The 11346-nt window shown below is 35.2% G+C and overlaps 2 protein-coding genes across 2 annotated transcripts; both read left to right on the top strand.

Moving 5' to 3' along the window:
• The first annotated feature begins 3378 nt into the window (after positions 1-3378).
• On the top strand, positions 3379-8045 carry LOC125201343 (phragmoplastin DRP1E-like). The gene is made up of 15 exons (XM_048099414.2): positions 3379-3897; positions 4124-4187; positions 4316-4423; positions 4679-4780; positions 4886-4936; positions 5022-5083; positions 5392-5482; positions 5581-5645; positions 6107-6301; positions 6386-6505; positions 6582-6652; positions 6764-6989; positions 7093-7143; positions 7224-7682; positions 7773-8045. The coding sequence occupies exons 1-15, from the start codon at positions 3757-3759 to the stop codon at positions 7899-7901; spliced, it is 1935 nt and encodes a 644-aa protein (XP_047955371.1). The 5' UTR covers positions 3379-3756; the 3' UTR covers positions 7902-8045.
• A 356-nt stretch (positions 8046-8401) lies between these two features.
• Positions 8402-11142, top strand: LOC125185500 (uncharacterized). The gene is made up of 3 exons (XM_048082038.1): positions 8402-9043; positions 9114-9269; positions 10853-11142. Exons 1-3 carry the CDS (start codon positions 8402-8404, stop codon positions 10967-10969), a joined length of 915 nt encoding a protein of 304 aa, XP_047937995.1. The 3' UTR covers positions 10970-11142.
• Positions 11143-11346: the final 204 nt, after the last annotated feature.

Consider the following 11346-nt stretch of genomic DNA (forward strand, 5'->3'; position numbering starts at 1 on the left):
TTTAATCATACACCATCATTGTAACTAATCTACGGCTGTTAAGAGGTTACAAATTCGATGTCACCGGGTAGTACAATTTATGTCAGCGGGGTGTATATGGAAATCTTTTTTTGTTGTCAGTAACATACATCCTCATTTCACTCCAATCTGGTATAATCATAACCAGAATTGTCTGTAACCGATTCTAGGGGCGTGATTAGTCAATAATAAGGCCCTAATTTATCTCCACTATCCAGTTGACGTAAATATCATTTTTTGGAAAGAGATTACATTACTCATTCAGCCATAAAAAATAACACATCTTAATTATTCAACATTGCGATATCAAGTTCAATCTCCTGTTGAAATTCATATCTCAAATCTTCTCCGGCGTAAGGTCAACGTACACATTTGTGTTGAAATGGAAATGGCTTACGAAGCTTAAGGTATTTTTCTTGCTAATTAGAATAATAGGTGTAACATAATGTTGAAACCAATGACGATTATGTTCGATGTTTTTACGTTTGTTGATGGATGAGGTTGAGGAGTAGGTTATATTTCGAAATGGTTGATGTCCCTGTGATGAGTTTGCTGTCGTTTTTTTGGTGAAAAAATTGTTAAATATTTAGTGTAGAAGTTGTTGTGCTTGACCGGAGAAGACATAGTAGGTAGAGTTGAAGGCATGAACATTAGGTTATATTTCGAAATGGTTGATGGATCTGTTTTCGAAATGTAGATTTTGTTCAATTATATCTAATTTATTATGCTTGTTCTGATGCTCTGTAATTAAATCTGCCAGCAATGTGTTTTATCTGATATAGTTTGCGATGATATTCTGCCAATTCGGCCGCTGACATTCCGTCATGATATTCTTCGATGACATTCCGTCTTTTGGAGTAGGTAGAGATGAAGACATGAGCATTAGGTTATATTTCGAAATGGTTGATTGATCTGTTTTCGAAATGTAGAATTTGTTCAATATTATCTAATTTTTTATGCTTGTTCTGATGCTCTGTAATTAATCTGTTAGCAATGTTGTTTATGATGATATTCTCATTTCGGCCGCTGACATTCCGTGATGACATTCTTCGATGACATTTCGTGTTTCAGTGTAGGTAGAGTAGAAGACATGAGCATTAGGTTATATTTCGAAATGTTTGATGAATCTGTTTTAGAAATGTAGATTTTGTTCAGTATTATCTAATTTTTTATGCTTGTTCTGATGCTCTGTACATAATCTGCCAGCAATGTGCTTTATCTGTTATAGTTTGAGATGATATTCTGCCCATTCGGCAGCTGAAATTCGGTGATGACATTCTTCGATGACATTTGTGTATACAACTGCAGTTATTCCAGATTGCAGACCCGAGCTGAAACCTATGTTGGTCAGGTGTTTGAAACATTAGACGAAGGAATTTCCTTTTATGAAGCATATGCCAACGACTGTCGTTTTGATACTCGAAGATTTGGACACAAATACGCAAATGGTATCAAAACCTGGTAGACCATTGTGTGCAGCAAGCAAGGTGAAAAGTGGAATGTCGACGAAGAGGGTAGTTCTACCAAACGTAGACGTCGTTCTAGCAGATGTCATTGTAATGCCATTACTATCAAAATGTCAATAATCAATGTCAATAAAACGAACAACATCAGCAAATGTAGACCAAGTTAAGCAAATGTAGACCAAGTTAAATAAAGATTTACAGAACGGTGTGGATTTTTCAATAAAACGGTGTGGATTTCTCAATAAGCAATGTCAATAAGCAATCTCAACAAGCAATGTCAATAAAACGAACAAAACAAAGATTTACAAAACGGTGTAGATTTTTCAATAAGCAATATCAATAAGCACCAACTAATAGAACGGTGTGGATTTCTCAAGAAAACGAACAAAACAAAAATTTACACAAACAAAATAATCCACTACCAACTAAATAAGGTCGTGTGCTACAATGATTCACAAAGATAAGAAAAAAAAAATTCATAACAGAGTTCCTTGCTTGTTAATGTCAGCGAAAACTCATAGACAATTCATAATGTCAGCATCACAAAATCAACCTTTAATACCCAAATGTCAGCAACTCAAAATCACCGAGAAGGTCTACAATTCATAATGTCAGCAACATAAAATCAACCGGGAATCACAATGTCAGCAACAAATGATAAGCTTCACGGCGACGAGAATGTCAACGTCGATTGATTTCAGAGAGAAGAGAAGAGTTATCGTGATTAGTGAGAAGAGAGAGACGAGAATGGGTGAAAGAAGAGAGATGGGAATTGAATAGAGGAGTGAGAAGTCAAACGGCGGAATTAACAGGATCTCATAATCCTACCGAATTTAGTGATTTCAGCGTTTTAAATTAGTCTCCAAATTACCCTTTGTTGAGTGATTTATAGGATATATTGACATTTCATGAGCCCAATGATATTTAACCGTAGATTAAATATAAGTAGTGGGTAGGATTAGAGTTTGTATAGTTTGTATCTTAGAGGGTTTATAGATTATCATGACCCTATAGGAGTATATGTTTATCATAAGTCATAACATATGAACATGAATCTAGTATATGTTTATCACCGATCACTCAATCCAACTAAACTATCAACTTTTTCAATATTTAATTAATTTTTATCTTCATCATATCATCTTTCATAATTCATATCATCAATATTCATCCAACTCAACCGTACCAGTTTTTATGTTTTATTAATGACCACCTAACTACATCATTATATAGTAGGATTTTGTTTTTATAATATAATATTATTATATGAAATATTTATTATTCTAATCCTCCTCCAACAAAAGAAATTAAAAGAATATGAAATTGTATGAAAAAAAAGAATTATAGGAGGAGAAAAAATGATATTTTTTTGTACGTAAACTATAGCAAATTTGGTTTCTATTTATAGAGGATGAAAATTATAAATTTTGGTAAAATTTTCATAATAATTTAATATAATAGATTTAAGATATATAAGTTTTAAAAGAAAAAAAATGTCGATCAATGAGATTATGTCATTTGGCACAATCTCATTGGATGAATGGAGGGAGACCGGATGATTGGCGGTGAGTGTGAAAGAGACCAAGGTCTGGAAGAGAGAAGGACCACTTCCTTCAATTTTTTTTTTAAAACGGAAATGAGGTGGCGATCGACCTCTAGAAACCGATGAACATGATGTAAGAAGTGAAATGCATTACTACTTGTTCATAGTTGTTAGTCTTCCAACTCAAACACACCTAATACATTGTTTGACTTTACAACCTAAACAAATCTACATTGTTTCATCTTTTATACATCCATTTTTTTTTCAAATTAATGAAGTAAGTAATATTTCGTCAGTATGCCTTTAACATGTCCCAGATGCCGCCGCCCACCGCCACCCACATCTCCGACGGTGAACTTTAATTTTTAATTTTAAATGACAGGAGTAACGAATAATTAAATAAAGTATAGAAAATTGCCAATTTTCCTAACTGAATTAACACAAGGGCGTAGGTTAGCACAGACCCTCGCAATATTACTATCGCCACACGCCTAAAGTTTGAAAATTCCCGGTCCATCCTATCGTCTTTCGCTGAATTCTTTTTCCTCTTTTCTTCCAAATTGTTTCTCCATCTTATTTCTGTTTCCTTATGTTCCAAGTTTCGTTGATTATTCAACCTTGAAATTTCCTCTTTGTGTTTGGAGTGAAACGGTAATCGCGCCTTCAACTTTGCTGCTGCTGCTGCCGCCTTTCTTTTGGAGGAGGAAGAGTTGAAATTTTAACGTTGTGATGGCGACGATGGAGAGTTTGATTGGGCTGGTGAACAGAATACAGCGGGCCTGCACTTCTCTAGGAGACTACGGCGGCGATCAGCAGGCTTTCTCTTCTCTGTGGGACGCTCTCCCCTCCGTCGCCGTCGTTGGTGGCCAGGTTAGCTAATTACATACGCGTTTTGATTTTCTGGAGAATATGTTACGTTTTTTCGTTACGATTCACACTAGAAGAGATGAGAGCTTAGTTTATTGGGGAAACGAGCATATCAACGCTGATCACGAGGGGAATCTTACCTTTTGTTTAGCACAAGGAATTTGTTGATTTTAGCCCTAGGATTACCGTTTTTTCATTTTTTTTAATGGAGAATTTATGAAATTGACAGAGTTCGGGGAAGTCATCAGTGTTGGAGAGCATCGTAGGACGGGATTTTCTTCCTCGAGGCTCTGGTTGGTTATTCAATTTATGTAATTTCGATTGTTGAGGAAGAATTGAATGTTTTTGTGCTAGTATTGGTGTTGATTCGGTTATTAGCCCTCGATATCTGATGCGTCCTTTTCGGATTTGATGAGTTTAGGCATCGTTACGCGGCGACCTCTGGTGTTGCAACTGCAGCATATTGAAGAAGGACAGGAGGAATATGCAGAGTTTGGGCATTTGCAGCAGAAGCGTTTCACTGATTACTGTATGTGCAACATTTCATGCATTATTGTTAAGGAAACTTGATTCTGCATATTTATTTACTCTTTAGAAATTGCTACTTCTTAGTTTATCGATTTCCATTATAGGAAAAGGTGAGTAAATCGATATTTTGGAGGGAAATAACAATTGATTGGTATAGTTAACGTTTTAGGGTCATTTGTGATCAGTAATGGTATGGTGGTTTCTGATACATTTCCTCTCTTTGCTTCTCATGATTGGCAAACTGTTTATGTTGCAGCCTTGGTTCGCAAGGAGATTCAAGATGAAACTGATAGAGTGACCGGGAAAACAAAACAGATTTCTCCTATTCCTATTCATCTAAGCATCTATTCACCCGATGGTATTGTTTCCTTGAGCTGAAGTAGTGTTAAATCTTTAACTACCAGATTTGCTTCTAGTGTAATAAGTTTTCTACCCACTGATGCTTTTTGAGTATTTCTTGCAGTTGTTAACTTAACCCTGATTGATCTTCCTGGTTTGACAAAAGTTGCTGTTGGTAAGTGCATAAATTCCCTCTTTATACTTTCAGTACAATCTTCCATTCATGGGGAATTTGTCCAATGGAAACTTTTATCTTGCAGAGGGACAACCAGACAGTGTGGTCGAGGACATTGAAAATATGGTTCGCTCCTATGTTGAGAAGGTAATGATAATAATACCTTGAACTTTGTACATATTTTCCTAACATGCTTGCCCTGCTACCCTTATAAATGAACCCGACTGCACATGTAAACGTAGAAGTACTTATAGTAAAAATTAAATAGTATTGATGTCTCAAAGTTAGTCCATAACCACAAAGGCTTGATTAAACATTGTCAACTTCTTGACTGAATAACTGTTTTACTGAAGTCCATTTTGGTTATATTCATAGTAGATTTTTCTGTTGCATTCATCTACTTCTTTTGCTTTTCTTTTCATTCATGATGGATAATTTCCTTCATTTTTTGACAGCCCAATTGCATCATACTTGCAATTTCTCCAGCTAATCAGGATATTGCAACTTCTGATGCTATTAAGCTTTCGAGGGACGTAGATCCTTCGGGTGAGTTTTGCTTCTCATTTTATAAATCAAGAGTGTAAAGGTTCAATTGTTTGTATATATAACTAGGTATGCCTAACAACTCATGCAATGGTATGCAGGAGAACGGACATTTGGGGTGCTGACAAAGCTGGATCTGATGGACAAAGGAACTAATGCACTAGAGGTAAACTAAGCCTACATTCTCTCAGTCTCTCAAGAAAACTCGTTACTCAGAATAATGTTGGATTAGTGGATACCGTTGAAGTATTTGCTCATCTGTTTGAGGCACTATCCTTTTGGAAATGAAGAATAAGGATATGGATCAGCAGTGATTTTTTCATTTAAAAATCTGACATGATAATAATATTCATTTTCATCAAGGCGAACGAAAGTTTAACTAATTTAGAATTGGAAATTCTGTTTCAGTGATATATGCCTTGACCTTCACATTTTTAGCTTGTGTACATATTATATGGTCATTGGTTAGCTACTTTCTTGTATCATTCTGCTTTGTTTCATCACTATATCTGATTATACTTCCTCTTCTTCTCACTGTTCCCTGGTATTTTTGGTTTCGCTACTTATAAATATAAAGAACACAAGAGTGTTTTAACTAACACTTTTAGTTATGCATTACCTAAATAGGTTCTGGAAGGCAGATCTTATCGCTTACAACATCCCTGGGTTGGTATAGTCAATCGTTCACAAGCAGATATTAATAAGCATGTTGATATGATGGCTGCTAGGAGAAACGAGCGTGAGTACTTTGCTACAAGTCCTGACTATTCACACTTGGCGAGTAGAATGGGCTCTGAGTATCTTGCCAAACTTCTATCCGGGGTACAGTTTATTTATGAATTGTAATTGATCTCGGTACTGGCATTGCTTGAGTGGATCCAATATGGTTGATTTTTTCTATTTCAGCACTTGGAAACTGTAATTAGGGCAAGAATTCCAAGCATTATTTCCTTAATAAACAAGAGTATTGATGAGCTCGAATCTGAGCTGGATCGGCTTGGCAGGCCTGTTGCAGTTGATGGTGGGGTGAGTACTTTCTCGGGCTCTTTCGTTCCCACACTGATTATTGATTTTAACTTTTTGAGCAACTGATGTGTTTCAGGCTCAACTGTACACCATCTTAGAACTTTGTCGAGCTTTTGATAAGATATTCAAGGAGCATCTTGACGGAGGGTAAGATTCTCCCTAATTTCATCATATAGTACTTGTTATCCATGTAAGCTTCTGAATCGGATGCCTTTGAAGTTGTTGAAGATTCTAATAAGTTGACGTTGATTATTTCAGCCGGCCAGGGGGGGATCGGATTTATGGTGTTTTTGACAATCAGCTACCAGCTGCTTTAAAAAAGCTTCCATTTGATCGACATCTCTCTCTGCAGAACGTTAAAAGAATTGTTTCAGAAGCTGACGGTTATCAGCCACACTTGATTGCTCCTGAGCAAGGTTATAGACGACTTATTGAGGGCTCACTGAATTATTTCAGGGGGCCTGCTGAAGCAACTGTTGATGCTGTAAGTACCTTTTAAATTAGATGCAATATTACTTTACCCGGTAGTACTAGCTAGATGTGAATGCTCCATTTCAGCATCAATGATCCTGAAAGCTGTTTTTCAGGTTCACTTTGTCTTGAAGGAACTCGTGAGGAAGTCGATTGGAGAGTGTCAGGTAACCTTCTGACATGAGTCGATACGTGAAACTGTTTCATGGTTTATTATGCTGGTACTAAAACATCCTCAATGGAGCAGGAATTGAGACGATTCCCAAGTCTGCAATCAACTATAGCAGCGGCAACCAATGAAGCTCTGGAACGGTTTCGTGCAGAAGGCAAGAAAACAGCCATTAGATTGGTTGATATGGAGGCTTCATACCTCACAGTTGAGTTTTTCCGAAGACTTCCACAAGAAATCGAAAGAGCAACCAACCCGGGTGGGAATCCACGCGGAAATCCAAGGGACGATCCACGGGGAAATCCTAGGGACGATCCACGGGAAAATCCACGCAACAGCTCAGCTGCTGAAGCAGTGACCATTGATCGTTATGGGGATGGGCATTTCAGGAGGATAGGATCAAATGTATTATCTTACGTGAATATGGTATCTGAGAATCTGAAGAACACAATACCGAAGGCTGCCGTCCATTGTCAAGTCAAGGAAGCAAAACAGAATTTACTCAGCTACTTCTACACACAGATTGGGAAAAGAGAGGTAAAACTATTATTCATTTTCCATCTGACATATATGAACATCTCCCTCCAAATTTCCCATTTTACGATGCTGTTTTGGCCCGTGTTGCAGGGCAAGCAACTTGGTGACTTACTCGATGAAGATCCGACCTTGATGGAGAAGAGGCAGCAGATGGCGAAAAGGCTTGAACTTTACAAGAAGGCGAGGGATGAGGTCGATTCTGTATCATGGGCGAGATGAATTTGACAAGATGATTTTGTATGTTAATATACTTCACACAATAACTATTTGATAGGAGAATATCGATTGTTTATTTAAGATCAGGAAACCTTCGGCGTTGTAATGTTTATTCATCTATATTCTTGTATTATTTTGTTGTGCTTAGTTAAAGCCTATGTTTGCGTACAGTTTTGTCCAAACTCCAACAAATCAGATTCATTAAAATTATAGCACTAAATTATATCGGAAAACTATCTGAACTAAATCTGCCTTCCAAAACGGAAATATAACTGCATAGGTTGTTAAAGAAAAACAAAAATAAACTAATAATGACTTAAACAGAAAGATAGATAAGCATTCCAACAAATAATGAGAACTGCAAAGCCCTAAAAACGGAAACAGAATTCCAATCTACCAATGAGTTGGTTGCGAAATAATTGATCATGGGAGTCGCTTTTAAAAAGCAGAAGCTGGTAGAGCAAAGTAGATTGTTTTTTATTTTTTGGTGAGTTTTAGTAATAATGGGGGAGGCAAAGGGGGAGGTGTATAGTGGGAAAACAATGGAAAAGGTAAGTTACACATGGCTACTGCAAGATTATAAGAAGTATAGGGAGCTAGGGCCCGGGGTGGCTCTCGTAAGCCCGGCATTCGATGGGCCGAATGGTCATAAATTCAAGATCAAATTCTACCCTGGTGGAGCTACACAGCGTGCCTATATTGCTTGGGCTGTTTCATTCGCTATTGAAACTACACAAACAGCTGAGCTGGTTCTTAGTTTCAAGACTGTGGATCCACTTATAAGCTTTGCATCTGCCCAGAGTTGTTCATTCAAAAAAAGAGGAATATTTAGGCGTGTATTTAGTGTCCAAGCTGGACACACCTCTCCCAGTATTCAATTGTCGAGATACCGTTTGGAAAGTGAACTCATAACAGGAGAAAATGCTTTCAAGATTGAGGCAACAATTGGGGTTTTCATCAATACCAATACCAACACCAACCACCCGCCAATTGATCGTTTCCTGTTTTTCAAAGTAGACGATAAACGATTCTTTGCAGAGCAGTCTATAATTGAAGAGCGATGCCCCGCTCTCCTACCAAATTCATCCTCGCACGAACCAGACGCCGACATTGTTGTTACGGATATTGAACCGGATATATTTGATGTATATTTTGCAATCATATCAATTTTACATTATTTTCAATTGAAGCTAAACTTTATAATTGTGCATGCAGGCTCTATTATGGTTTATATATAACAAGAAGCATCATCATTCTGATGCAGAAGATATCTGTAGATCCAACACTCGTGATCCCAATTCGTATAGGACGAGGATATGGAGAGTTGCTATGCGCTGCGAATTGCCAGGCTTCGTCACCAGCGATTCAGGGGTAATAGTTTCATACTAGTTAATCTTTGCCAATATTATCCATTTTGTTTCAAGTGGGAAGAAATATTATGTTTCTAATATTTTATACTACTACAATACTCCTCGTTAATTGACACTAGCATAATTTTTTGTTCATCCCTAATTAATTGATACCTTTATTTTTTTATAATTTTTGGTAATGAACTCTACACTCTACTAATTCACACTACTCACTTTTTATTAGTGTAATTGTATGATCAACGTTCCACTAACTTTTTCTACCCATTTTCCTATATTTCTTAAAATTCATGTTAAGTCAACCGAAACATATTAATGAGGGGCGAGGGAGTACTGACATATAAAATCGTACTCTCTCGTCTCAAAAAATAGATAACTTTGTAAATGGCATAAGTTTTAATGTACAATTGGTAATGTAATATTAAAAGAGAAGATAGAGATGGAAAAGGTAGTGGAAGGATTATTGGGTCCACATTATAAATAATGTGTAAGATTATTATTTGTTGAAAATTTCTATATTAGACTTCGTCTAATTTTGGGATGACCCAAAATAGTAAAATTAGTTTATTTTTTAGGAACAGATGGAGTATATTATTGTGTATGTAGAATTTTCATTTCATACCAAATATTATTATTATTATTATTATTATTATTATTATTATTATTATTATTATTTATTATTATTATTATTATTATTATTATTATTATTATTATTATTATTATTATCATCATCTTATTATAGTTATAATTAATATTACTTCCCCCTTTCTAATTAAGTTCAATCATGTTTCTTTTTTAGAAGTCCCTTTTCTAAAAAAAAAATCAAAATATCTAATCACTTTTTACTTTATTCCATTACCTATTATATTCTCTTTTATCTCTCCTACTTTTTTTTTCTATCTTTTATTTTCATTTAATCTAGTCAACACTATTTTTTTAATTTCAGCACTCTAACAATTTTGACTCAACTTAGTTAGGACATAGGGAGTATCTAATTTCAGAGGAATGGTAGTTTAATATGTGTTAACGACATCTAGTAAGTACTATTCGTCAGCAATTAGGAGTCCCAATTTACTAGTACTCTAGTATTTTAGTTCGTCCGCAACTAAGAGTTTTCGTAAACTTTAACTGTATATGGTAGATAGACTCATGTTCACTAACTCATTCCATACACATTTATTATATAATTAAATATATAAAAATGGGTCACATATTCTGCTACATTTTTCACTTACTTTTCTTTATTTATATCTTAAAATTTGTATTAAATTCAAATATGACTTCTATTAATGGACAAAGGAAGTAATGTAATGTAAAATGCATTATCACATAAAATCTATACCAAATGAATATATATATTAATATTTCTTCATAGTATTACTAGTATTTTTGGTATGATATACTCTACTTTTCCATCTTAGTTTTGTCCTACTATTCAACAATGTTCTACTCTACCATATAAAAACCAAAAAATGCCCAAATATCATTGGGCGGGCATTTTTATATAATACAATAGGACAAATTGATAATTTACGTCTTAATTTTTTATAGTATTATGTATTAATTATTCTCTGTTGGCCAATATAGGTGTATTTAGAAGATTTACAGCGTCCATTCGTGACAACATGGAACACAGTATGTCAAATTATCGAAGTTATTAGGAGCAAGCTCAACAGGGTACCCAAAATTGTGCCTGATTCATAAACAAAAATACTATTATTGCAGTGTTCGCAAATGAAGGAGGATTGGTATGATTATTCCTCACTTAGATTTCATTAATAAATCTAACGAAATTATTTCGTGAGATCTATTTGTGTTTTTTTTCTACTCTAAGTTCTATGTTTTTTTTTCTATTAAGCGTGGACTACTTTCATTTATTGAGTTTTGATTTTGAAACTACCTGTCGTCGAGATATGTTACTTTGTTTTTTCACCATGTTACTCAGTCGAACATCCAACCAACAACTTTTTAATTAATTAATTAACCTCTCTTTCATATTCTCAACATTACTCTAATCCATCCATATATCTTTTTAAATAGTTTATCAATCACCTCCCAACTAAATTATTATATTATAGTAT

This window comes from Salvia hispanica, chromosome 2 (assembly GCF_029641045.1).
Source record: "Salvia hispanica isolate PSC_SH4W2 chromosome 2, Shi_PSC_v1, whole genome shotgun sequence".
Lineage (NCBI taxonomy): Eukaryota > Viridiplantae > Streptophyta > Magnoliopsida > Lamiales > Lamiaceae > Salvia > Salvia hispanica.

Coding starts and splice junctions, on each gene's coding strand:
- LOC125185500 (XM_048082038.1), top strand. CDS start 8,402: ATGGGGGAGGCAAAGGGGGAGGTGTATAGTGGGAAAACAATGGAAAAG. Junction 9,044..9,113: donor TTGAACCGGATATATTTGAT/GTATATTTTGCA, acceptor TTGTGCATGCAG/GCTCTATTATGGTTTATATA. Junction 9,270..10,852: donor TCGTCACCAGCGATTCAGGG/GTAATAGTTTCA, acceptor TGGCCAATATAG/GTGTATTTAGAAGATTTACA.
- LOC125201343 (XM_048099414.2), top strand. CDS start 3,757: ATGGCGACGATGGAGAGTTTGATTGGGCTGGTGAACAGAATACAGCGG. Junction 4,424..4,678: donor GAAGCGTTTCACTGATTACT/GTATGTGCAACA, acceptor TTTATGTTGCAG/CCTTGGTTCGCAAGGAGATT. Junction 4,937..5,021: donor TTTGACAAAAGTTGCTGTTG/GTAAGTGCATAA, acceptor TTTATCTTGCAG/AGGGACAACCAGACAGTGTG.